We start from the raw sequence: 27538 nt of genomic DNA on the forward strand, positions 1-27538 counted from the left end.
TCCCTGCACCAACCCTTTTCAGCTGCTTTTCCACAAGCTGTCACACTTTTAGCTGAGAAAAAATGTGGTGGGTTTTTATTCCTACAGGAATAGACACGCTAAGTACATGGTGGAGGAGATCACGGTGAGGATCCTGAGCTTTCCCTGTGTCCACTTCTCTGTGGGCAGGTGGACATGTCCTTGATGTAGCCAGCAAACAAGGATGACAACCTCACTCCCTTGCTGGATTTCCACTTGTATTTTTCCCACTGGAAGACGGAAATAGCTGGTTCTCCTCATTGTCATGGTAATTTGGGTGACTTTTCTTTGTGTGACCATCCTCTGCCCCCAAAGTGATCCAGATCCTGTATCACGGGGAGCAACTCTGGATTTTGGGTTTAATCTCCTGTCCCTGGACAGGGGTAGGGAATGGAGCTAGTGAGAGACAACGGGAGCGCTTTGGGCCACGGGCAGTGGAGCAGATTTGGGTGCAGAGAAGCCATATGTGCCAGCTGCCTCGTGAAGCTACAGGAAGATAATCACCTGTTTATACATCCCAATGTTCACCTCTGCCAGGCTGCAGCATCTCTAATGTTCCCAAGCCAGCAGAGACCATCTGGCATTGTAGGGGGAAGAAAACTGGAAATCTGGGTCTTGAGTGGCATCATGGTGAGGAGACGTCAAGCTGAGATTGAAGTTCCTCCATCTAAATGGAAATGAGCATCACCTCCACCATCGAGAGAGGGGGGAAACATCTCTCCCTGCTCCCCCCATCCCAGCACATACAGAGGCTATGGACAGACCAGCTGCGCTGCTGAATGGATAGCAGAGCACCAGGGCATGATGGAGGGATGCCCTGCCCCCCTCCCCTGGCATCACCATGAAAGACCCCATCTCATCCCTGCATCAAGCCGCAGGAGAGAGATGCTTCTGCTCCACACCCCAACCAACCTGCAAATGTGTCGAAATCATCACCCGCCACCAGGTGACTGGACCTTGTGTCCTGATGGTTCAGCCTTGCTAACAGACAGACGTTTACTGCAGCTGCCAAAATGGGAATGAGATGTACAATGATAAAAGAAGGATCTTGCTGCTAATGGCCCTGAGCAGGACCAGCCCAGCAGGGACGATTATCACCGTGATGATAGTGGGAGCAGCTGCTGCCATTGTCTGTGGGGCCAACAATGCCAGAGCCACAAAGCTTGAGGTCACCCTGAATGATGGTTGGACTTTCAGAAGGACCCTCAGCTGAGTGGGGCAGTGCAGAGTCTGCCATGCAGAGGACACTGGGCAACATCCCTGTGCTTGCTCTCTTGCCTGCTGTGGTGTATGATGTGCTGCTGCTTCCTTTGGGACTGAATGGAAGTCAAATAAATGCAAGGGCAAGTGCCCTCACCACATAGGTGATGCACTCTCCAGTCCTTCTTGGTCCCACCTAGAGCACTTCCCCCAGCCCATGGTGTCTGGGAGCTCAGCTACAAGTCACAGCAGAAGAGGGCAAGATGTTTTTTAGCTCAGCTCCTCTATGGAAAAAAGGAAAACCAGAAACCACATTCCCTATGACAAACTGGAGAAGTCTCAGTTTGTACCTCCTCCTTTCCAGCCCCAGCTGGCAGCTCTCCCTGCATGCTCTGGTCACCAGCATCACAAATAGGGCTGGAGACTTTCCCAGGGCAAGGGATGGGAGACCCTTCCTCTCCTGTGCTTCCATCACAGGCTGCTGTAGGCCATGGCTGTGGATCATGCCTTCCTCACCTTTCTTGGTGTAGGCCTGGATGGGCACATTGTGCACCTTCTTCAAGTGACAACACTCTTCTCTGGACTGTATGGTCTCTTTTGCCCTCTGAAGGATTTCTGGGGTCTCTGGTATCCCAGTTTTCCCCTTTTGCTCTCCCAAGCCAACAGGTCAATAGAGAAAGTCACTGGGATGCCATAAACATCCCCTGAGAAGACCTCAGTTACTGGAGCTGCAATCTGGGTAGCACCTAGGACTCTGGCTTAAATGACATTTGGTGGGACACTGGGTCTTCCTGCCTGCCAGAGACACCCTCCATTACCTCTGGCAGGACTTTAACACCTAGTCACCACACAGCCCATGGTTTCCATAGCAGGACATGAGCTAGGACAGCCCAGGATGGTAGTGCCAGGCTGCATCTCAGCCCTTGTAAGATACAGTTACAAGAGGGGCTGAGCAGATGGGGGCAGAGGAGGCTCACACAGTCTTTGTGTGCAGAAGGAAAAGGGATTTAGGAGCAACACAGAACCTGCTATCTTTACCATAAATTACCTGCCAGAGTTGGGGGTTGCTCAGATGTCAAAACATGATGCTGGTGCCTTGCACACATGCAGAAAGCACCACTGCAATGTGCCTATCCAGGCCCCGCAAGGCACCTGCATGGGAAAGCAGCTGATGCACATGCAATAAAGCAGGATATTATGAGCACACGGAGACCACACTGTGCCACATGGAGTGCCCACCCCATTGCACATGCAGTAAACACAAGACTGCTGCATGCACAAGGGGAAAATCAGGCACTGTTCCCCTTGGAGAGGGGCAGTGGCATGCATGAGAAATTACTTAAAGTGCTCTGCATAGAGGCAAAGAGATGATCTTGAGCCTTCCCCGTAAATCAGGACACACTGTGCACAGAGAAAGCACACTAAAACAAGACATGGTATGAATTTGCAGAGTGGTAACCGTTATTGCGTGCAGTAAATCAGGATGTGCTGTGCATGCACAGAGAAGGTGTAACACTGCATATGGACAGTAAATCACAGTGCACTGTACATGCACAGCAAGACTACCCTGTACAGGAACAGTGACAGAGGACACACATGGGCAAAGAGCCCGTCAGTCGCATGCAGGCACAGGTCAGGACTTGTGTGCTGCCATTTAATGGGGGGAAATTCATCATCTGTACATTTATCCTGGAAATTAAAAGAAAGACTTGTAGCTGTGCAGGTCATTAAGCTGATCAAGATGTGAAGGATAGAGAATGCCTGATGCATGACTGCTAGATGACAACATGCTTTGAATGCATGAGATGAGGGTCAGCCCAGAGGTTCTGCATGAGATCCAGGAGAAAAAGAGCAAGGTCATCTCACTGTGAAGGAAGGACCAGATTTAGGATAACCTGGATATGGCTCAAATAGCAAACAAATGCAGCAGATAAGCCTCCCACATTCAGAAAAGGGAAAAGCAGGATTAAAATATATCTAGACTTTCATACCTTTCAGAGTCTTTTTTGAAGGAAACCCAGCTTCAAGATAGGAAGGCAAATGAAAACAGAATTTATCACATTGTCCCAGTGTAATGTAATGATTTTTCTGTGGTAGTTAACTTAGACAAGGTGATACAGCATATTTAGGCTACTTAGATTTAAGGAAAGATTTTGATTTGCACCCAGCATGCACCACTTCCTAAAGCTGGAAGTAATGGGTATGGATAAAGCAGAGGAAGAACCAGCTAATAAAGTAAATTATGGGTTGTATTAAAACGGGTGTCTCTGAGCAAAGAGATGCTTCTCGCACTGTTCCTCCACCCCAGTCTTGGGATGACCCCACTAATGTTAATAGCAAGCAGTGCAGGGCTGGGGATGTGGAGTTGTCATACCTGCGATGCCTTTTTGGGAGGGACACAGCCACATCACTAGTGAGGCACTGGGAAGATCTCACCCAGAAGATCTGCCCAAGTATGCTCTTTTGGAGATATGCCTCCAAAATTGTGCAAGGCAAAGGAAAGAAGTGCTCACAAGCATTGACTGAAAATAAGGTGGAGGCATGGATGTTTTGGGACAATTTTCAAACAGGGTACCAGGAGCAAATAGCTGGTTTGAGACCATGCTGGGGAAGCGTACCAAAGGGACTGAGCAAGGGTGGTCTCTGAGTTAGAAGCTGAAACACGCCTCTCGTGTCAAATATGCTGGTCTTTATGAGAAGATCTGAAAGGAGGCATTCAGCTGAGCCATTTGTATACCACATGCATGTGTGTGCTATGTATGTGCTACACTTCACGTTTTGCTGGTAGCCTGCAGGGATCAGGAATAAATTTCTCTCCTTTGCTGTAAACTTTGGCAACTGAGCTGCTGGGTTATTTGATCCTTCTGCAGATCACTGTGGTTTGAGACAGAACACAGGGCACTCTGTTACATTCTGTGATATTCAAGCAAATTAGGCATCACTTCTAGGACTGAGGTTTTTAACTAATCACTAGGCCTGAGCTTAAGGGAATTTCTCCAGGCCAGAGGGGCAGGAATGGATGATGGATCACACCCTACACACATCTGAGGGCTTTACCCAGTCCCACAAGGATTAGTTACTGGCAATGCTCTCCAGCTTCTGAGGTGTCAGAGAGCCTTGCTGGCTTATGCTGGGGTGGGTGGTGAGGTAGATGTCAAGCTTAATGCTGATCAAAGTGCTTCATTTCCAGCAGGTGGGAGATGTTAGGGACTATGACACAGTTTCAGCAAACACAGCCCAGCTTCCAAGGAGGTCAATCTCAAAATCCGCCCTACATCAGTATTTCACCCGTCTTGAATGCCTTCCTCCTGCAAGACTACACCTTTTGGCCAGTAAAGCCCTGTCCAGGAGTAAGCACAGCCCCAAGCTGGCTCACCACCAGGCAGTGACACAGGGCTCAGGGGCTGCACCAGCTCAGCCCTGACCACCAAGCAAGAGCATGTTACCAGCACTGCTAATCCAATTATAAACCAAATTTCCTTCCCTCATTATCACAGCCTGCAGCACGTTAAAACAGCTCAGTGATAATGGAAGGCTTAGCAAGGGACTAGAGATCAGGTGATGAATGACAGGGCTGTTTCACTTGCAGGAAGGAAAAGGACAGAAGCATCCGGGAGGACATGAGAGATTGCTGGGACAAGTGGATTAGGAAATGCTACAGACAAAGGTCTCTGGTCAACCTTCATGCTCCCGACAGGGTTAACCTCAAAGCCACATCAGGTTTCTCAAGCCCTTTTCAGTCCTGGGGATTAGCATCCTCATGAATAGAGATCCCAGTCACCTCTAGCCCCACTGCCCCACTGCTCCCACCTGCCCCATTCCCAAACAACACACTTCAGTTACTGGATGGCAAAGGTAGCACTGAAATACCCTTGTAAGAGAGATTCAGTTCAAATTATCTGGGAAGCTCCTGATCAGCTTGCATCACAAAGGATGCAATGCACCAGCCAGACCCAGAGTCATATACTTCCTGTGAGAATCCTGAAATGAGACACCATGGGTCCAAAACCGACCCAGGACCTGCTTGGATCTGCCCCATTTGAGAAGAGCAGGGCCATCCACTGACCCGATGTCAACCTGCGGGCTGGGTCTTTGCTACAGCTCTGCATCCTGCACCCCGCTTCTACATCTTTCTTGTTGGACCTCCTCCACCACATGAGGGCCCCCCCATAGGGAGCTGGAGGCATTGCCCTCAGGTTGCCGTGAATTTGAGCCCTCTATCCCCGGTGTCCAGTTTCTCCTGCTAATGCTATGAAAAGGAGGAAAAAAAATGTAGCTGGGCTTAGGGTAGTGCTGCTCTCCACAAAAAAGCCCTTCTTGATTTCAGACAATGCTAACACTGCTTGGAGCAGGAGAGTGGACTAGAGACCTCCCAAGCTCCCTTCCAACCGAAGTTATCATATGAGTGTAGCCAGATCAAAGGAAGTGGTTATTTCCCTTTATTTGGCACTGGTGAGGCCACATCTGGACACAATGTCCAGTTTTGGACCCCAAGTACAAGAAGAGAGTCTAGCAGAGGGTCACTAGGATGGTCAGGGCTGGATGAAAAGGGATGCAATTGCCTGAGGGAGGATTGAGAGCTGCTTAGCTAAAGCACTTGGACAAAGCTCAGCTTCAGAGCAGTCCTGCTGTTTCTGGTCTGTGACTGTCTCTGGGGACCTGGTGCAATGCACACAGGTCTCACACCTCTTAGTACTCAGCAGGGATGCCCCGAGATGGAGCCAGGCTGCTTGGGCAGGATTTCACGGTAAGGCTGCAAGCCCGCAGATAAAGCAGCACTGGCTGCCAGGCCATTTGCCCACTGCCAGAGTTTCTTGAGAAAAACAACCCACAATACATTGGGAGGCTCTCCTGTGCCTTCACCCCCAGCTGTGTGGACCCAAGAAGCCTCTGCTTTCCCACCTGTGGCCACAGAGGAGGCAGAGTATCCCCCAGAAAAGGCTCTGCCCTGGAGCGTCAGGGCACAACGGGGCTGCTAAGAGTCCTTGAAACCTTTTAAATGCAGCAAGGGCATCCAAAAGCATCTCTGCAGATTTCTGCATCTCCAGCCCTTTCTTCAGGCTCTGGTGTGGCACTGTTGAGAGAAAAACCCTACAGCTGGAGTTGCCTCCTTCCCCATCAAACAAGATGCCTCCCTGGGATGGAGAGGCAGCCAGGGGTGCAGGGGGGAGATGCCAGCAGCCAAGCTTGACTGTAAGGAGACACCAGCGCCCAAGGAGCTCATACCGCTGCCTTTTAAGGAGTGGCAGAGGCTGAAGCATCCTGGAACACACCACCAGTTTCTGCAGGCTCCCAACCATGGCATGCACTCAGGAACCACACTGGTCATGCCTCATGGTGCCTACAGTAGCTCAAAACCATGATGGGCAGCCAACACAGCAATCCCCCAGCTACAGGTTGTATCTGGGAAACCTCAGAGTCACAGATAGACAGTAGAGCAAGCTGCAGCTGCGTCACTCACCCTCCAGGGTCCCCATGGTCCCATCAATCACTTCTTACCTGCAGTGAACCAGCAGGACCAGCTCCTTACTGGGAGCTGGCAGTGGAGAGGATGATGCTTTTTCACAAAGCCTTCATCAAGCCACTGCTAACACATCTCAGCGACACCACAAGCACTTTGCTCTGCTGATGCAAGAGGTTTCGCTGGTCCATCAGTGAATTTGCTGCTGCCATCCCCTCTGCTGAGCACAGCAGGACCACTCAGGGAGTGGAGGAGAAAGGGAATGCACTGCAGGAGAGTAACAGCGAGACCAAAGACCAAGCTTAGTCTGAAGCATGGATGGAGGAAATGTACCTGCATGGCTGCAGTAGCAGGCAACACCAGGAACAAGGTTAAAAGTCAAGGTATGCATTAAATGCTACAGAGCACCAGATGTAGCTTCAGCCAAATGAAGACAGAGCAAGCTGTCCCAAATACAAGGTGTCAGGAAGACAAAGAACAGGACTGGAGCCAGTAAATACTCAAGAGGAGGAGAACAGGAGATCTATGAACTTCAGGGATTTTGCCCAAGATTTATGAGGGGTGAAGGAAAACAAGAGGCAAAAGATCCCCAAAAGCACCCCCTTCTACAAGGAATAACAGGTGAGTCCAAAATCAGCTCATTGCAGCCCACAAAGGGTCCCAAAAACATACCAAGGACATGACCACTGGTGTCTTGTATCCCTTGTCTCAGATGATGGAGCTGGCTGGACCACTCAGACACACAAGTCTCAGTGTATGCAAGAACAAAGGAAAAATCCATTTGCTTAGAGTTTTTGTGTAATAAAATTCCCCTCCCCACCGTTTTGCCACACCAATCTACCACTCAAGGTGGTGGGACGCAGGCGCGTGGTCCCCATGGAGCAGGAGGCAACCATGCACTGCTTTATTAGGCACTGATGCTGCACGCACGGCTGAGACCAGTCACTATATACATTTGGCAAAGGATGGTGGTACGTACCAAGCACCTGTGTGGGTGGGGGCCACCACCAGTCTGCCTGGCTCCCCTGTGCCTCGCTAGCCCCAGGCAGGCCCCCATTTGCCCCCTGCCAGCCTCCTCACCTGTCGGCACAGCCATTTTGTCTCCTGCAGAGCCAGGCACCCTCACAGAGGCACCTCAGGCCTGCTGCCAGGTGATTTCTCCCCTTTTCCCAAACATTGTCCCCTCCCCAGCCTCTCCAAGGCCCCAGCTCCAGTCCTCGTGTCCAGAACTCTGCCCAGAGGCAGGCGAGGGCAGGCAGGCAGCTGGTGAGCCCCACTCAGCTCCTTGTGCAGGGGGTCTCCCCAGCGCTGTCCCAGTGGGCAAACCAGCACGTGGAAGCCCCCCCAGAGAATGGGATCGAGGGGTCCAGCTGCAGCAATCCCCAACAGCACTGGCCATGCTTAGCGAGCTGCTCATGCACTGCCGGTCTGGAGCCCATCCTTGCCACAGTGGCGCTTGGCCTGGCAGACAGGCCAGTTTCAGGTGCACCCAGCCTCGAGCCTGGCTTATGGAGGGGTGAGTACTATAGGGTACGGATAGCCACTGGGTAAAGCAAGGACATGTGCTCAGCCCCCTTGATGGGCAGCTTGCGGCTGGCATAGTGATGAATGATCTCCGGCACGCTGTCGAAGGGTGGGCTATGCTGACCCAGCACGTACTTGTTCTCTTGGGTCCGGGACAGTTTCATGTGCATGAAGCCCTGGCTGCTCCTGCAAGGAGAGATTGAGGCAGAGTTAGGGGGTGCAACTGACCCCTGCCTCCCGTCAGGTCCTGACCCCTCCAAGAGAGGCAGCCTGCCCTTGTAGCTGGGGAGGGGATGCTGCCAGCTCCTATCCCCAGCCACAGCCCTGCCCGCATCATCCCACATTTGGCCATCTCCAGACAAACCCACTGTGCAAGGCAGAGATGTGGCTAACTATGCTGGACTGTGTCCCCGCCCAGAAGCATGGCCGTGCAGTGGGGTGCAAGGGGTCCATCTGGGGACAAGGATGGTTCCAAGGCTGGGGCAGATGTGTGCAGGTAGGGAAGTAAGGGCATAGCCCGGGCAGGAGCAGCATCAGCAACTCTTGCTGCAGGGTGACATAGGGGCAGCAGCTTTGCCCCTTGCATGTGGCAAAGACCCTTTTGCAACTGCCCCAGCTCACACAGGAGTACTTCAACTCACATATGTCCAGGCTCGCCATGGCAAAGCAGGATTTTCTCCTTCAGCCTGCAGCATGTTGCCCCCCCACCAACAGTGCAGGCTCCACAAAACCTGCTCGGTGTAGCAAGGCCACTTCCCAGCACAGCACAGGCATAGAGCCACGTGAGACTGCACAGCCAGATCCTGCCACAAGCACTGATTCCAAGTGATGGGCTAATGGCCCTGTTGCTATTAATTTGCGTCTCCGAGGAGAGCCACAGCCTGTCTGCAGCATCTGGAATGCACATTACGGCAAAATATTGATGACTTAAAAGCAGACAGGATCTCATCAGCAATACTGAGCCGCTTCCAGTGCTGCACAGGCCAGCCCCATCCCCCTGTCCCTGTAACGGACAGACTGGCTGCATTAGCAGAATGGGTTTGCAATCTATTTAGAGCTGGGAGGCAAGGAGCCGTCTGCCCCAGGGGAGGGCAGGGGGGAGAGCTGCAGCCCCCTGCCAGGGGCTGAAGAAAAGCGACAGCTGGCCATAATCTGTGTTCCAGCAGCAGGGTGCAGGGAAGAGCTGCAGAGGCTGCACCGTTAATGGCACCCTGTGAAGGTGCATGGGTTTATCCTGCACACACACACACAGGGCCATATCACTAGCATGCAGAGCTGCCCGCAGATGCTGCCCTCAGTGCTGCACCCTGTCTGCAGACAGACCCCAGCCCTTGCTCACTGCTGGCAGGGGAGAGATGCTCAGGAGCACAATGCAAGATCAGCGCCAGTCCAGAGCCAGAGCACTGCCACAGAGGTCCACAGACAGGTGATGCTGGTTGTGTTTTGCCCAAATTGCTCTGTGGGTCTTTGTCACAAGCTCAGGGATGCGACCGAGATCAAACCACTGGAGAGATGCCTGAGGGAGTACACTGAAAACCCAACAGCATCCAGCATTGCAGCCAGCAGCAGGAACAGGACAAGGACAAGGGGCAGGTGCTGCTCCTGCCAAGCACCTCACAGACATAAGGAAGGACCCAAACCTTTGCAGCATGGCCTCACCCCACTCTCACAGAGGTGCAAGCCAGGAGGAACTCCTTCTCTGAGCATTTGGGACAATGACACTACAACCCTGTCCACAACAGGCAACGGGGGGCTGCCTATCCTGGACCAGCCAGAACTATCACAGGAGGGTTAAATCCTTCCGGCTACCTGACACACTATGGGTACAGCCACTCCTGCTGCTCTCTTTTGCGCGTGTTTTCCTTTAAAGCAGTCCAAAAGGGCTTTAGGTCAGCATCAGAGCTCCCTTACAGACCATGTCCTCAGCTGTGCCTCCTTCCTCAAGGAAAGTAAAAAAGGAAAAAAAAATATTTTAAAAAATAGAGAGATGCAGACAGACAGCTTACAGCTATATAAAAGGGATCCCAGGGGATTTTCCTTAAAAAAGGCACTACAGAGAAAGGCAATGGAGTAAAAAACATGCACCCAAGGCTGTGGGCTCTCTGCAAGCACCGCCAGTGGACAGGCAATGCCCAAGCAGCTCCTGGATGGGCTGCAGTCCCCTCTGGGGAGGCGGCACACTGCTGCAAGGCCACGTCCTGGCCACACATGTTGTTTGAGAAGAGGATTTGGCCAGTTTTGCCATAAGACTATGAAGAGGCAGTAAGAAGTAAGGAAAAAAACCCAAATGGATGACTGGCTTACAGAGAGGTGATGGAAAGGGACACCTGTGCTGGCAAGGGAGGAAGCCCCATCGACAACCCCAGCAACACTTCCCAGGCTCTCCAACACACATGCTGGCTAACGCTGCCCACAAGGTGATGGCTGAGAGGACCTCTTGCAGCCTTGAATACAACTCATCAACCAGCAGAAGCTGTTGCTTCGAAATTGCTTGCAAGCCAGGGCAAGGAAAAAATAACAGAGAAAATTAAAACATCAGTAAAAATTCTGGCCAAATAAAAAGGAAAGGAGGGAGCTTTTCCAGAAAGGCTTGTTGTCTGCCCTGAAAGCTACAACTGCAGAAGGAAGAAAGGATATTTTCAGCTAAACCTCTGCCCTGGTTTGGTGCTGAAGGCAGCAAAAAAGCGGAAAAAAAGAATAGTGAGAGATGGAGCACTCTAATTCACAATTGTGTCCTGGGAAATAAACAGGGGAGGCCAAAACCAGTGGGGAGCAATGCAGGTACAGAGACAACTGCGGAAACTTAAAAGTATATTAAGAAAAGCATGGGGATACGTGCCCTATTGTGCAGAGATGACTGAAGTGCTCAATAAATACTTTTTTCACATCTGCCAGAAAGAGCTAATATAATCGTCCAGCAGAAGGGCAAGAAGGTATTTGCTAATCCATCATCATCATCGTCAGGACTGTAACAGCTTTGATTTTGGGGGTTCAGGCTGCCCCAAGAGTCACAAAAGAGCTGGATGAGCAGCTCCTCCCCAGCAGGATGCATGCAGCGATGCTTCATGCAGTTTTGACATTCGGGGAACTGGAAAACTTGGGAAGGTGCAAAGATCCTCCTCAAAAACCCAAGAAGAAACCAAGCCTTGCTGTGGGAGTGAGATTTCCCTGCTGAAAAACTAAAACAGGGCAATGCCCTCTGCAGCACAGCTGAGGAACAGCTTCAATGATTACATGGAGTGGGGAGACAGGGATGGGTACTTGATCGCACACACTGTCTTTTCCCGTGAAACTAAGCTACAAAAAAAATGGGGTAACAAGAAGCCAGAGCTGGAAGCTGTCATCAGACACATTCAAGGGAGCAGTGAGGCACATCATTTTATCCGTCTGAGGGATTACCAGCACTGCCAAGGGAAGAGTAGTGTGCCTCCAGATCAACAAGCCTTCCAGACAGATACTTTTGCCAGACACCGAACCAGAAGCCTGTGCCACACCACACAGAAGCACAGACTTCATACTCCATCCAGTCATCTCAGAGTTACCCCATCAGCATCAGAGTTACACCCCCACAGTCATCTCAGAGTTACCCCATCAGCACGGGCACACATTCACTTGGGGCATCCACCTGCAAGGGGTCACCTCTGCTGTGGGTTCACCCCCCCCACCCCAGCCCCATCCGGGCTCACTCACTTCAAGGAGAGGGAGAAGTCATTCTTGCTGGTCTCACTGTTGCGCACCAAGTAGCTGGCCTCCTTGCACAGCCTCAGCAGCGTCTCTGCATCTGTCCGGCTGATGGCCCCGTGGTACCAACTGGAGGTGGGAGAGGGACTGGCTGTGCCAGGCAGAGAGTGGACACCCCAGCGAAGGACTCTGCCCCAGGGCAGCAGCAATGCCATCACCCTTGGCATCTCCCCGGGGACAGCAGCCACTCATGTTCAGGGAGAGGGATGTGGGTGGCACTGCCAGGGTTGGGGGACAAGGGGCAAGGATTCCACCGGGCAGCTCAGGGGGGCGCAGAGGGCACATGAGGACACCACAACTGCGAGATGGACAGCAGGGACAAGAAGGCACAAATGTGGGGCCAGGGAGCAAAGAAGAATCAGATCTGCCCCGGGGCTCCTTGTGGTGTTGCCACAGGGATCCTGGAGCAGGCGGAGGGGTTGAACAGCCACTTGGGGCAGGCAGGACTCACCACTGGCTCTCCAAGGGCAGGGCAGGGTCAATCCTCTCCCCGACGAAGGGGCCAGGCTCAGCAATCAGCATCTTCGTGCTCTTGAGGCTGCTGGAGCCATGCCTGAGAGTGGCTCTGGCCTTCTCCTCCCTGCAGGGTGAGGTACGGCCATATCCCAGCCCCTCTGATGGACCTGCAAGAGAGACACATGTCACAGCCAGCAGCAGGGACAGGTGCACAGGCTGGGCTGACAACTTTCCCTCCCACGGAGGGAGCCTGCAGAAAGAGCCAGAGCCACATCATATCATGTTGGGTTCCCTCGCATTGCCCCGTCCCCCTGCTCTAAGCAAGGGCAGAACAGGGCAGCTCTTGGACAGCTGCTCACTGCATTACCCCACGACAGGCAAGGCTGGGTCCCCACTCCACCAGGACTGGGGTCCCTGCAGCATCTGAGCCCCTGGAACTAGGGAGGTTTCAAAAGCTAAGAGAGGTTTTGGCAATGCAACCAGACATTCAGCAGTTTTGACACAGAGTTAACTGAGAAGCAGCAAGGAGAGGCTCGCCAATCTTGGGGCGGAGGGTAAGTTAAATTCTAAAAAAATGGAGTGGGTAGATGGAGCTAGAGGGAGCAGTCAGTTTGGAAATGATGGACACATTTCCGCTGGCACAGGTAAACCTCCTGGGGTGAAAAAAATAACTCCTCGAAGGGGGATAGTGACATCCTGACTGCCAGGTGCCCCCCTGACACAGCCACCTGCCTAGGCACCCATGCACTGACAAAGGGCAGCAGCCTGGTGCATGCCGCCCAGTGAGCAGCAGGGGATTAACACAGATGTGCCCCAGGGACCCAGCCTCCTGCTGACTGTTATTTCCATGCAGGATGATTTCAGCATTAACAATATTGTTTCTCCCTCCTCCAGAAAGTTCATTATTACTCCCCTGCAATGCAAACCCCCTTGCACAAATTACTTATTGACTGGGCAAAGCTGCCTTGGCTCAAGGCTGCCAGTGGCTGATGCTGCAGAGGCAGTCACCACAGAGGTGGCCGAGACCAGTCACCACAGCTGCCAGGATGAACGGAATGTCCCAGGCTGGGCAGCTTCCCCCCTCCCCCTCCCCTGGCTACTGGAGGGGGAGACAAAAGCATGGCAATGCTGAGGCCATGCTGTTGCAGAGCAGAAGCAGAAAATAATTAGAGGGGGATGCTTTTCTCTCTAACAGGGCATCCTCTAAGGTGGCTATTTAGGGACACCTTGTCTGGTCCCTACACAGGTGAGCAGGTCTTCAGCCACCCCAGCACTGAGAAGGGAGGAATGCAGCCAAAAGGAAACCCAGTCAAAATCCTCTGCAGCTTAGCAAGGCTTAAAACCACTCTAGAAGGAGCTCGTGGAGGAGGTGCCCGACATCAAGGTTTGACAAGCGCTGCCTCTGCGGTGGTCTGGCTTTTCACTGGCCAGGCTCGCCCTTGCACATAACATCTAGGCTTCAATTTCAACTCATCACCTTAAAAAATTGGGGTGATCGTTAAGAAGCCAGACAATCAAAACAGCAGTGTTTGTTGGCGGCACAAAGTCATCGTGTTAGAGGCTCAGAAGAAATGCATTTTACCTGTCAGAGAGGCAGAGGTATGTGCATGATTAAACAGGATATTAAAAACAAGACCCTAGGAGTAAGATGACATCCTTCAAGGAGTTCAAGTCACCCCCACACTAGGGCAGTAGAAAATGAGACAAAACTCTGGCAAAATAAACTTAAAGCAACAAAGCAAATCAGGGAAGAAAAAAAAAAAAAGATTCTGTGTTGCTAAAACCAGGAAAAATGACAAACTGATGTGTTCATCAGGATGAGGATGCATGTCAGAGCGGCTGCGGGGATAATACATGATAGGGGAAGAGAAGAGGCTCCTGCATAGCAAAGAAATTAATTTTTCTTGACACCTGCATTCATTGCAGGAAGAGGATCAGGAAGTTTCCCCCTGCCAAGACCTTTCTTTCTCAGGACTGATCTCAGCCTGTAGCATCCCTATGGGTTTGGGACAGTATCCCAACACGGCCCAAGCAGAGCGGCTGCATTGCTCTGGAGTGCCCCTGTGATCAGCAGCAAAATCAGCTGTCACATGCAACCTCGTGCTCAAACCCACCTGGGAGGCAGCAAAAGCCATACTGTTTTTTCTTTATGAAGCTCTGCAGGGATCTGGGTAACTGCAGATAAGGAAATCAGACATCTGCACCTGGCACGTCACAGTGTCTACCAGGAGCAGCATTAGTGATGCCTGGGCAGACACGGCACACCAGGGCTCAAGCTGCTGCTTTGCAGAGAAAAAGTCACATCTCATGGATCTGTCCCAGTTCTCCGCAAGAGCAGCAGCCCACCCAAAAGCCCGGGTGGCTTTTGACAAACCTCTCAACCTAACGCTCTTGGCAAAACCCTAATCCACGACATAAGAGCAAAGTCCTTAACATATAATAATGGTTTAAAAGAGAAGCAGCAATATTTGGCTTTCATAAGCAAGACGGCCAGCAGAATCCATGCCGAGTTTACATTGAGGGCTCTGCTGCTCAGCACTCACAAAAAAGGCTTCACAACAAGGCAAACCTGAGATGACAAAGCATACCTGGGAGATTTAGCTGTTCAGGATAGCAAAAACAAGAGTGAAGAATCCAGAGGAACCTCCTGCCACTGAGCAGCAAGGTAATAAAATAGCAGAGGAAACGGAGCAGTGCTAAATGATGAAGCAAGGCACACCTGGAAGAAACAACCCTAACTTCAACAGTGGGATCTGAATTAGCTGGTACCATACCTGTAAGGGACTTGGATATCAAGAGTCACAAGAAAACATTAGCATTTGCTCAGAGCAGTTGTTAAAGACTGTAAAAGCCATCAAACACTGGGAATTTGGAGGCAGAGAGGAGAGAACAAAAGAGAAGGTAATAACTCTGCCACCGGATAATTCCCTGGTGCAGCTCAACTTCTGCGTGCAAAGAGGCATTGTGGAGCCATAGAAGATGCAGAAGAGGCAAGGACAAACACCTGGTGTCTGGCACAGAACGACTGAATAGGCTGGGAGAAGCCTGGGGAAGGTGGGGGAGGAGGGTGGATGTCTGGCAGCACCCACAGGCAGCAGGCAGAGCCCTGCCATGTTTAGGCAAGTTCTGAGGCATCACAGGATCTTGGCGCTGGTGGGGCAGTGAGGCAGTGTCACAGCGAGCACCAGCTGCAGCCCCCTTGGACACGCCGCTGTCACGCAAGACCCACCATTGGCGTCTTCATAGCTGGGCTGGCCATGCTGCGGAGGGACAGAGGCACCGGCCTCACCGTCCAGGGGGCTTTCACCACTGTCGAGCTGTCCCACCGGCGGTGGCCATGGCAGGTCTTTAATGACCTTGATTTCAACTGGAAGGGGAGGGGGCAGTGGGGGTGGGGAGGTGATGGGAAAGAGAGAAAAGGAGAAAGAGAGAAAGAAAGGGCTTAGAAAAAAACATCAGCAACATCAAGTCTATGGACAAGGAGAGCAGTTGTGGGGGGAAAGACCCAAGGACTAAATTCCTGGGAGCCCTACACCAGCCTGGCCATCTCATCCCCTCCCCAGCAGGGAGCAGCAACAGGCTTGATGTGGGGCACATTCCCAACGTGCCTTCTCCTCCAATCAACTTTCCCAGCTGACCTTCTCTGGGGTTGTGGAGAGGAGACTGCAATTACCCCTGTCCCATATGCATGTCCATCCAGGGGACCCTGGACGAGCGCCCCATTGCCATCTGTCCTGCCTGTGCATCCATCTTGCCCCGTGCACTTCCCAGCCACGTCACAGGGTCCATGTTCCCCTGCCAGGCACAAGCAGGTTGCTGCCTCATGCCAGTACCTGCAGACCATCAGCAGGGGTCTCACAGGCCCTCCCAAAGTGGGGAATGAGCCAGCAGAGAGACTCTGGCATCACAGGAGAGGAGAAAGGCCCTGAAAGCCACAGCAGGACCCACTCTGGCTCTGGAAAGAAACAGGCAGCAGGTCCTAACGTGGCCCAGGGTATGGCAAACTGACTCCCTCAGGATTCGGAGCAAGCCTGAAGCACCCTGGAGAGTGCCCATGCACATCCACGCAGGAGCCAGACCTGTTAACACACCACCTCCGCATCAAGCGAGGTGGCTCAACCGCCCAAAGCCAGAGCACAGACATCTCAGCACAAACCCAGCCCGGCAGCGCATCATGTTTCATGATGAAGCCCAACAAGCTGAATCCTCAGCACAGCAGGCAACGGTCCCACACCCAGCCGAGTCCCAGCAGCATGAGTACAACCCTAGGCTTGAGCAGAACTGTGGTGTCAAGCCCAGCATGCACATCTCCAGCTCACAGAGACCAAACCCAAAAGGTGAACCACTCCCAAACCCAAATCTCCATGCCTCTCTCCACCAGCATCTCTGCGCAGCGTCAGCAACCACTGGCTGAGCAACTTGTGCAAGACAGCTGCAGCCCAGACGCACAATGCTGCAATTAAAATGCATCCTAGATAAGAGCATGGCAATTAGCCAGCACCAGCAGAGGAGCCAGCGCTAATGCACAGCATGGATTTCCTCATTAACAAACACAAACACAATCGATCCCACAGCACAGATAAACAGGTCAGGGAGCCGGACGATTGCCCAGCCAAAAGCTCCTGGAGGAGCGCCCAGTTTTCCTCCTGCCCTGAGGAAGGAGGGATCTGCTTGAGCCCAGGGTCGAGCCTCTCCCCTGCAATTCAAGGCTGGGGGGGGTTAACATGCACTGAAGGCTGCAATCAGAGTGGGGAAGAGGTAATGAGAGATGGGCACCAGACAGGCTGCCAAGGCAGCTCCATCCACCACTCCACCCGGCCTGCCTCCCTGCTGAAGAGAAACAGCCTCTGCAAGTGTACGAGTGCTCCCTGAGCCACAGAAATGCAGAGGCCAACACTACTGACCCCCAAAAGATGAAGGAACCCCAAGCAGCCAGTTTCTGCCCTGCAAAACAAAATGCAGTGTTGGTTGCTTTATGGCTGCTATCTGTCCTTTATGGCTGCTCCCACCACTCACCTGCAAAGGCTTTGGAGATCCGCTCCTTCTTCCACTCCCAGGGCTGGTCGTACTCCTCCGGTGGCCGCTCATCGTCCTCAGGCAGTCGGGACTCCCTGGGCCTGGAGCAAGTGAGGCGGTCGCCATCCATGTCCAGCCCTCCAAGCACAGGCTCGTAAGGAGTGTCATAGAGGTGCAGCGGCCGGGCAGGAGCATCCCGCAAGCCCTTCTGGCGGATCTCTAGCAGGAGAAGAGGGAAAAGACCATGAGCTTTTTGCCCAACACAGCCCAGCCATGGTCCCCAAAGCCCTGTTAGATGAAAAGGCTCAATTTCACCTGAGGGTGACATGGCGTAGGTAGCATCAGCAATGGAGGAGACCCCCCCAGACATCAAGCAAGCACCTGCCAGAAGCAGGTCAGTCGGGCCCTGAGCAGTCCACAGCACCAAGAGGCCTTCTCTCTCCACACACCCCCTCTTGGGCAGCCCTGCAAAGCAGGGTCCACAGGGATAAAGCATCCCAGAGACTGATTCCCTGCTTGCAGCAAGGCTGGGTTTCTTCCCTGGACACCCAGCATGGCTAGTTTAATAAAATGCCCTTCCCTCAAGCAAAACAAAACTCTCTCACACAGACACAAGAAATCTCTTTGCCACTTGCCGATTTTTCTAAGAAATGCAGTGGTCTAGTCCAAAAAGCTGCACAAGCTTTCCAGAAACCACTTGCTCCAGGGCAACCATGGAACTGCAAAGCAGAGCCAGAGCCAGAGTCTGCAGCGTGCAAGCCAGCACAGTGACCCTGCAGGCACTACAGCAGTAAGAGTGAGGCCTTCAGGAGCGCAGCTCTCACCTTGCCTGCCCTCCAGCCATAAACAAGGCCACTGGGGACCCCACTGCTGCAACAGAAAACGGCACACTCTGGCTCAGTTCTAACCATATCAAGTAGCTCTCACATCCATCTTAAGTTTTACACCAGACACATTAAATGTCAGCTCTCTCCTGGCTCAGCCTGGCAAGCAGGCACCGTGATCCCAGGGACAGAACAGCAGGGAGGAATATCGAGGTGCGTTTATTGCTTGGATAGCCTTTGTGAGTGCTCTGGCTATGGTAAGCCCATCGCACAGGGCTAACGCTGTGAAAATGTGTCTGCAAAGTGGCTGTGCACACCACAGTGATCGCCCAGGTTTGCCTTGTCTGGGGGACTCGGGGCTGTCACAGACTGCAAGGAACAGAGCACAGTGGCTACTAAATTCAGACAGTAGGGAACAGAGGTGCAAAGAGTGGCCCTTGCACAGAGCCTTCCACCTTACCAGCCATCATTTTCTGGGCTTCATATGGCTCCATGTATCCATCGTTCTCTGCCACCTTCTCCAGCCCTGCCTGGCTACCAGCCACCTGTGCTGCATCGAAGGGATCTGCGTAGTCCTCCAGGACAGCCAGCTGGAAGAGGGGAAGGGCAGGAGAAGGGTTAGGGTACTCCCTGCCTTTTGGCAGGGGGCCAGGGACCAGCTGAAGCCCCTTGAAACCTCATCACGAGCTCTGCTAGCAGCAGCCAGAGCAGCAGCCGGGACCCTGAATCCGCATCACGGCAGCCCTGCAGAGCAGGTGCTGGCAGCCAGCAGCTTTCCAGACACCAACGCTTGGTTGTGGAAACACTCCAGCTTTTGTCCCCAAAACTGGGTTGGAGCCAAGCAGAGCAGAAGGCAGCCCAGCCTCGTTCCTTACCATCAGTCCAGCACTACCAGTGCCTGTGCAGACACCCCAGCAAGGCCCCCACCACGGCACAGGGCAGCCAGCAGTGCCATCCCCCTGCCATGGCACACAGATGCTCTCCCTGCATGCATCCAGATTTCCTCGCCTGAAGTGGAGAAGGGGTGTAGATCCCAGTACAGGGATGTCAGTTAGCACTGGCATGACTGGGAACTCACTGGTTATTTTCCAGGGCTCCTGCAGGGTCATTTGAAGACATTTCTTAACAAGAGGGACAAGAACAGCCTATGGTTTCCTCCCCGCTCCCTCCCAGGCCCCCACAGCATCCCCACACATGTCTCGAGTAACATAAGACAGGGCTCCTTCATGTGATCAGGAGTCACCGGGAAGCAGGACCAGCAGCCTCTGAAGTGCCATGTCATACAGACAGCACAAAAAGCCCGAGGTTTGCCCTTACTAGCGAAAAGGAGACACTCCTGCAGTAGGATACAGGGCATGTTGCAGAACTCGATCGCTCCCAGTGCTGGAGCTACAACCCTGCTCCGGACCCTCAGCAGCTTCCCCTGAATGGGGCCAGGCAGTATTTCCAGTAGGGTCTGAGTGCACCCAAGCACCTTTGCTGGGGTCTGCTCACCCACCAGTCTGCAAACCCCAGTCTGGACCATCCAGCGAGATGGGGTTTGCCACCACAATGCCAGCCATGCAGAGCTCCCACAGCAAGGACCAAATGGCCTGAGCACAGTGTGGTGGCTGCCTCATCACACCCAGCGCCAGGCTCTGTCCTCACCACCCCAGTGGTGAGCACCCAGAGGAGCTGTCCCTGCTCCTGGCCAGCCATGGAGATCAGGGCTGCTCCAGCATTCCTCTCCAGCTCCCATAATCTGCTTAAAACAAAACACTTCTTCCTCCTTCCTGTGCAAAACGGCCCGACAATAGCCTTGAAGCAGCAAAACCCAGCATGAAAAGGGAACAGGAACTGGAGCTGTAAACACCTCCACAGCAACCCCAAGCCTTTGCATCCCGCTGAGCTGCGGGAGGAACACAGCTTCCCAAGCCTCAGCTCACCACCTCCTCTTTAAACACTCCAGCTCTGGGCTCCTCGGGTGGCTGACGCAGTGGGGAGCTGGGGCAGCCCTCCAAGCCCAGCCCCTCCATACCAGGGTACAAGCAACCAGCAGAATATCATCCCTGGAACAAACCCCACAAGTCACAGGGCTTGCAGCCACCCCAGGAGCACCCATAAGCACAAGGAGGGTTCAAACATGGGAGCAAGCAAATGCTCTCACCCCTCAGCAAGGCAGCAGCGAGATGTGTGGCTGCTCAAGATACTGTCCTCCACCAGATGAGAGGGAAAGAGCAAAACCTCCTGCTGGCTCTGCAGGCAGGGCCCAGTGCCAGTGAACCAGGATGGGGCTGCAGGAGCAGCCAGCCCCTGGCTTTGCAAGAGGAGACAGGGAATCTGTTCTCACCTTCATCATCCAAGGGAGATGGGGCATCACTCAGGCCCCACTGGCCACCAGAGACACCAAGGGGCAACGCTGAGTCTGGGGGTTGCAGCCTTTTGCTTGCCACCACTGGGGTGAACACCCCCAGGGAAATCTAAGTCACCAGTGACTTTTGCAGCTGCTTGGCTGCTGGGACCCAACGTAATGCCCACGGGCTGAAAGATGACAGCGACTGCAAATTCACTGTGGGAAGCCCCTCTGCTTTCTAAACATGCTTTTCCTCTCCAAGACAAAGAGGGGCGCTTCCCACCCGCTGTCTGTGAGATCCCATGGGCACATCAGTGCCCACCACTCTAAACAACCAGGAGATCCCATGGGCTGCACCCGCATCTCAGAAAGCTACAAAAACGCTTTCACTCTGCCGCAATGACATCTGCAGAGCACAGCCCCATGCCGGCGACAGCTCATTCACACAAGCACTAGGGCCAAGGGAGGCATGAGCACTCTTGCAGGCGTCCCAACACACACAAATGCATGGGTTTGACACGCAAGCACCTGTGAGGTGGGCAGACAGGCAGCACCATGCCCAATGCTCTCTGCAAAGAGCTCTCCTGGCTCCAAGCATGCTGAGGGGCTGTGAAACATGGTTTGTTGACCCTCATGGGCTCAGAAAGTGGTGGCCTCCTTGTTCTACCTGCCCCAAGCCCAACTCGCCTGCATTCAAACCTACTACAAACCCCATTTCCTAGATGCATTTCGCCAGACAGACATAGACCTGGCTTGCAGCTGGTGCCAGTCCTGGACCCACCCCCTCTCACCCCGTAAACAGCTTCAGATGACACAGGGTACCAGCTCAGCAGCCAAGAGACTCCCTGGCACATGGCAGTCACACTTCCCAGCCGGAGGAAAGTCCCATCCATATTTCCACAGCACTTGGGTCTGGCTTCCCAGGAAGGGACACACAAGCTCCAGCAAGCTCACAGAGCATCCTCCACTCAGGTGCCTCCAGCTCCAGAAAGCAGAGGATGGTGGAGAATCCTAACATGCCTCTGCTGAGACCCCTAAAACGGGATATTTCTCTTGCAGGGCGGTGCAAAGGCACTCATCAGTTATTAGATGGGCTCTACAGAGGCAAAATGACAAAACGGCTCAGATCAGGGTCCCGAGCCTCCAAGCTCCCTAGGTCTGGGGGATGGGCGGGGGGGGGGTGGGGTGGGGGTGCGACACTGGCTTTACTCCTCCACTGTCTCAAGGATGCCTCTTCATAAGAGCAAAGTCTCCCCACCACAGGGTGTTGAGAATGTAAACCTATTCATTTTTTACACGGTCAGATATTACAGTGGAGACCCACGGAGAAGGTGGGAAGGCAATTTCTAACTGTCTCCAGGAGCACTACAACCTCAGGACACACAAGCAAGCAAGTGAGAATGATACCCCAAGCCCTGAGGCTGGAGGGACTGAAGGCTCCAGCTGGTGCCAGGAAGGGGGCAGGGCTCTCAGAGGGCAAAGGCAGGGATCATGCAATTACCAATTGCATCCTAATGCCCTTGCATGTGGGGCCGAATTAAGGTTGCCTGGGAAACCGCATCTCTGACATTTCCTAATCCACTTGCTGGACTTTACGAGCCATGCAGGGCTCTCTGCAGCAGCTGTGGTACATGCAGCTGCTCCCTTGGTGCAGGAGGGGTCACAGCCACTGGCAGGGCAGCTCCCAGGGGTGCCCCAGACCCCCCACAGTTCAGCCAAAGGGCAGGCATTTCCATGCTTAGTTCACCTGCCGTGGTTGCAGAGGGAGCTGCTCACTGCCCGGCTGATCCCAGCACACCGCTCAGATGCCCAGGTACTGAGGCATCACCTGCTCATACATAGCACAAGCTTTGCTAGATTTGAAAGTATTTGGGTGTAAAGCAACCTGACGTGCAAAGCCACCATACCAGCACAGCTCTTGGTGCAGACCAGTCCTTCAGAGAGCAGCCAAGGCATCACTGGCACTTGGACATATGTCCTCTTTGTGCACGTGAATGTTTTTCATGCATTTATCTGCCGTGACAACGCACACCCAGATCGCTGCTGCAGTACTGAGGCTGGTCTCACACTGATATTTATGCCCACTGTAAGAAAAAAAGAAAACCAAAATAAAACGAAGGTTAAGGACCAGACAGTCACTTGGTTCTCACCGTAAAACAGGTTTTACACTGCCTACCAGGTCAGGTGACAGATGTTGGCTCTCCAAGATTGTTCACAGTTCAGGCACTGAGATCCCTGGGCAGAGCTGGGGCTCTTCAAGCCATCTTGCTTACAAACATCCTACCTGCCACCACCCTTTGCCACAACAAAATGTTCCACTCTACAGAGGTCCCCAGAGGACACCTGGGGAGATCCTTCACTTTATAAACAAATCCCTTGCTCTGGAGATAAAAGTGTGTTTTGAGTTCCCCCAGGAGCCGCTCTGAGTTATAACCAAACTCAGTTCATTCTGTCAGGTACAAGATTTCCCCAGTTTTACACATCTTGCAGCTTGGCTTTCAGTGGACACCGAAGCCAAAAGCACAGAAGAGAGCACTGACCTTCCAGCAGGGGTCTGGTCTGCAACCCACGGGGCCAGCAGGGCCAGGCAGGGAGCCCACGGCTGCACTCATGGCACGAGAGGAGGGAGCATGGGGTGGACAGCCAGCACAGCATCATGCAGGATGACTCAGTTCAGGGAGGCTCTTGCAGGAAAGACACACACCCAAGAGCTTCCTGGCCAGCCATTCCCACACCCCGCAGCACTGACCCTGAGCTCCCAGCAAAAACCTCAGCACCTGGTCAAAACACGTGTGAGATAAAGATGTCCCCAGGCAAATCCCCAACCCCAGCACACTGTGCCTTGGGTGCAGGCATCTCCATACAGCAAGGTCCCTCACCACATCTCTCCCCACTGCATCCTGGTGGCACTGTTCCTCACGCCTAATCCAAACATGGCAGGGAAGACATCTCCAGAGTATTTGCCTTGCTCAGGCGAGCTGTACAGGGCCAGTCTGTTGTCCACCACTGTAGGGAAAGGACTGCCCACACCAAGCATATGGGGAAGGACCTGTGCTGGTACCCATTATGTCCAGCAAGTGTTTGTAATGGGGTAGGAGCCACTGCAGAGCTCACTCTAAGCATGTCTCCGCAAGATGTGGCAGAACCCATACAAGGCAGAAAGATGTGACGATTCACACTACAACAGCAAAGCAGTGTATGGCCCAGGCAGGAAGGATGCCATCATTGCCAAGATGTTCCTGCCCCATCTTCAGTTCTCCAGGATGGGCAAGATAATTATGGCAAGCACAGGGCTCCCAAGGAACATAGTCAGTCCCCTAACCTCAGTGCAGTGCCTGTACCACAACCCACATAGCCTCAGCCAAACCACACATCCAGGAACTGGTGGCTGCTCCTGCCACCTCTGTCCATCTTTGTCCTCCCCACTCATAAAGACTGCACATTTTATTAAGTTTTTCACTGCCAATCATTAGTAAAAAAACTCTCTGCTCCAACAGCCTTGTCTGTACCTAGAACTGTACTTCTGCCTTCATCTTCAGCATCAGCACAACTCAAGGCACACATCTGTGAGCTTTCTGGACTCCCAGTCCCCACAGCAGGTAGGGAACAGAGCCCACCACCTCTTCCTAAGCAGAAGAGCACCGAGCACCCTGCCACAACCATCATCTCAGCACGAAGAGCTCAGCAGAGACTCCAACCCAGCCCCAGTGTGTGCATTCCCTGCTCCAGGACACCTCGATGTTGTTGCTAAGAGCAAGGACTGCAAAGACCAGCAGCCCCCCCACCATGTGCCTCCATCCTCCTGGACTGCGTCCAGAAAGAACCACCATGACCTTGTAGCAACAAGGAACCCTCCCACCACTCAGCCTGACGTCAAGGCCAGCAGACAGGAGCTGCAAACAGTGCTCAAGCCCAACAGAGATGCTCCACATGGTGAAGGCTCCCTGGCTTCTCCAGGGAAACTGTTTTAATGGACAGCCACACGCACTATCAAATATTCTCACACTATCTCTGCCTTCAACCCAGCCTCTGAAGCTCTGCCAGTGTCCATCACATACCAGTGCTCTGAAGAATTAGAAACCTCCCTCCCACAGACACATGCAGGAGATCAGATGATCTAATCACCCTCTATCTTGGATAAAGTGAAGGGTCTTCTTTGGCCTAGTGCTGTTAACTGGGCTTCCCCAAACAAGTATCAGCTTTTAGCTTTAGCTCTGAACTTCACAGCTTCTCTCCAGCCCTCAGATGCCCACACAGCCCTGCCTGTGCCTGTTGGTGGTTCCTGTTTCCCACAGCTGTTGTTCAGCCCTCTGCGCGTCACAGCCTGGGTCCTTCCTAAGACCACCACCCGCTCCCGGTCCCTCTGAGCCCACACCACATGTTCCAGAGGAAAAAACATCCAGCCTGCCTCAGCAAACCACATCACTACATCGGCACCTCCAGTCCCTGCTGCCAGTGCCCAGGAGGGCACTTCTCCTCCTCCTGTGCTGCTGCCCGCAGTTGCCAGTTTACAGGATCCCAGCTCAAAAGGGTGTTTCTGCTGGGCCCCTCTGGAAACCTCCTGAAAGCGATTAGTCAGTATGAGCAACTTTCCCAAATCCACCAGTGACAAGTTTTTCTTATCTGCTTAAAATACTCCCGAGCAGATTTTGCCTGGTGCTTGTTTCATCGTGCCACCCAGCAATGCCAGGACCACAGATGGGGTCATCGTATCCACCATTCCCTCCACCAGCCAGATCTGCAATCCCGTCGAGTTTGCTCAGCAAGCCCCATCTTGCAGGCAGCAGTGCTGGCGGGCATGTACTGGTTACCCCTCCTGCCTTTATTTGCGCAGTCCCTGCATCAACCTCGCTGCCAAGAGGCCCAGCACCAACAGCTGCAGCCCCAGTGGGTTTATTCCTCTCCCGGGTCCCTGCGCTGCTTGGAGCCCATCTCCCCCCATGGGGAGCTTCCTCCCAGCTCCTGCCACTCGCCAGGGACGTTCCTCGCCTCCTTTCCGGCACCGGCCGCGCCAGGCTGTGCTCGAACCCCCCCCCCGAGAAGGCAGCTGGGAGGCGGCAGACAAAGGGACGCTGAGGCTCCCTGACAAAGCTGCACGGCAGCCGGGGGGGGGGGGGGCGTCCGCCAGCGGGCAGCCCCTGGCGAGCGAGCGAGCGGGCGGGCCTGCGCTGCCGGTCACCGAGTGGGAGGAGGCCCAGGGCCACCGGCCCCAGCGTCGGAGGCCGCTGGAGACAGTCCTGCGTTGCACAGGGCCTTTCCAGCCTGGAAGGTCTTCGCCTCTGTCGAGCAGCAAGCACTTTCCTGCAAAGAAACGCCAAGAAGGGAGGGGGGACGGCGGCCGACAGGCCCCCGCGATCTCGCACCGCCGCGAGCGACACTTCCCGCCGGGGCGCGGACCTGCCTCCCGCGGGAGCCGGGGCGAAGCCGGGGCCGCCCCCGCCGCTGCTGACGCGTAACCGGCATGTAGGTGCTGCCGGGGCGGGGGGCGTGAAGCGGGACCCCGCGCGAAGCCTGGCCGCCCCAACCGCCCCGCGCCCAGGCTCCACCTGCCCCGGGGCGCCGGCCCTGCCCCGTGCTCGGGCAGCCGGGGCGTCTGGCGAGGTGGCCTGCAGCACCCGTCCCGGCACGGGAGCCGAGGCACGAGCGGGGAGCGGAGAGGGCGGCGGGGAGGCCGCGCCGGGACACTCACCTCCTGCGGCGGCTCCTCAGGCAGCTCTGGGCCGGCCGGGGACGAGCTGGAGGCGGCGGGCGGCAGCGGCGGGGGGCTGGCGGGCACCTTCTCAGTCGCCTCCACCTTGATGAGCCGGTGCTTGGGCGAGATGTAGCGGGGCCCGTCAGGGGTGGCGGGCGGCGGTGCTGCGCTGTAGGGGTCCTCAAAGTCGCGCTCCTTCTGCAGCCGGTAGGCCGCCACGATGTCGGGCTGGGCGGCGGCCAGCGGCTCGGCCGCGCCCCCGGGCGGCGGGGGCGGCTGCGGCGGCGGCCCGGCGCGATAGTCGGGCTTGGGCGGCGCGGGGGGCGCGGGCTTGGCGCTGCGGAAGCCCAGGTGCTCGCGGAGCCAACGGGCCATAGTGCCCACGCACTGCGGAGCCCCGCCGGCCCCGGCCCCCCGCCCCGCCGCCCGCCCCGCCGCGCTCCGAGCCGGCCGCCGCTCCGCTCAGCAGCATCGGCGCCGGCGGACTGAGCGCGGCGGTGGAGCCGGGGGGGGGGGAGCGGGGGAGGCGGGCGGGCGAGGCGGCCAGTGCCACCTGCCGGAGCCGCCGCGCCGGCTGCTCCGAGCGGGGCTTCCCCCCCCCCCCCCCGCTCCGGCCGCCCCGCTGCCCCGGACCCGCTGCCCCCCGCACGGCACGACACGCCGCGGCCTCCCCCGCCGCCCAGCCCGGCTCGGCTCGGCCCGCCTTCCCCGGGGCCCGCCCCGCTTGGCCACCACCCGGCCCGCCTCTGCCGGCGCTCCGGGCAGGCCCTCGGCTCCCGCCCCGCGGCCCGAACCGGCCCACCAGAGCGCCCGCCGCCCCGTTCCTCTGCGGCGGAGCTGGGGGCCGCGGGCCTCATGCGATCCGGCCCGGCCCGGCCCAGCCCGCAGCGCTGCCGGCTCCGGCACCTGAGAAGCAGCGCCAGTGGTGCCAGCAGAAGGGCCCCGGGGGGCTGCTAGAGGGACAGGGGCAATAAGGGCCCCCTCGATGTCAAAGCCGCTGCCTGGAGGGTGTCCCCGAAGCCAGCCCAGTGCGGGACAGTGCAACAGCACACTGCAGGGACCGTCACCGCAAGGCCAGGCTGGCACCAGGAGCCCCACAAGACATGACAGGGGTGAGCAGGAGTGAGGCAGGGGAAGGTGCCTGGGAAGAAGGCTGAGCTGAGGCAGGGTGTGCCAGGGCATCGGGGTAAGCGTGAGCCCCCGGGCATGGGGAGCAGGGGCACAGGGCACCCCCTGGGTGCAGCCCAGGTAGGGCTGGATTTGCCCGTGAGAGG

General features: G+C 55.0%; 1 protein-coding gene across 12 annotated transcripts in view; it reads right to left on the reverse strand.

Moving 5' to 3' along the window:
- The window catches only part of SHF (Src homology 2 domain containing F), a 40107-nt gene extending 13168 nt beyond the window's left edge, over positions 1–26939 (reverse strand). Inside the window, exons 1-9 of one of the 12 annotated variants that reach the window (XR_005828794.1) lie at positions 26262–26939; positions 18701–18830; positions 17417–17635; positions 15630–15767; positions 12396–12567; positions 11894–12013; positions 8339–8389; positions 931–3239; positions 97–685 (exon numbers count right to left, since the gene is read on the reverse strand). Coding sequence is in view for 10 of the 12 variants with exons in the window: in XM_040599899.1 (XP_040455833.1) it covers positions 11927–12242; positions 12396–12567; positions 15630–15767; positions 17417–17635; positions 18701–18830; positions 26262–26639 (1353 nt within the window). In the remaining 2 variants the exon portion in view is untranslated. The other 11 variants (XR_005828793.1, XM_040599903.1, XM_040599906.1 and 8 more) reach the window with 11 other exon arrangements.
- Between the last annotated feature and the right edge of the window lie 599 nt (positions 26940–27538).

The sequence above is a fragment of the Falco naumanni genome, chromosome 7 (assembly GCF_017639655.2).
Source record: "Falco naumanni isolate bFalNau1 chromosome 7, bFalNau1.pat, whole genome shotgun sequence".
NCBI lineage: Eukaryota > Metazoa > Chordata > Aves > Falconiformes > Falconidae > Falco > Falco naumanni.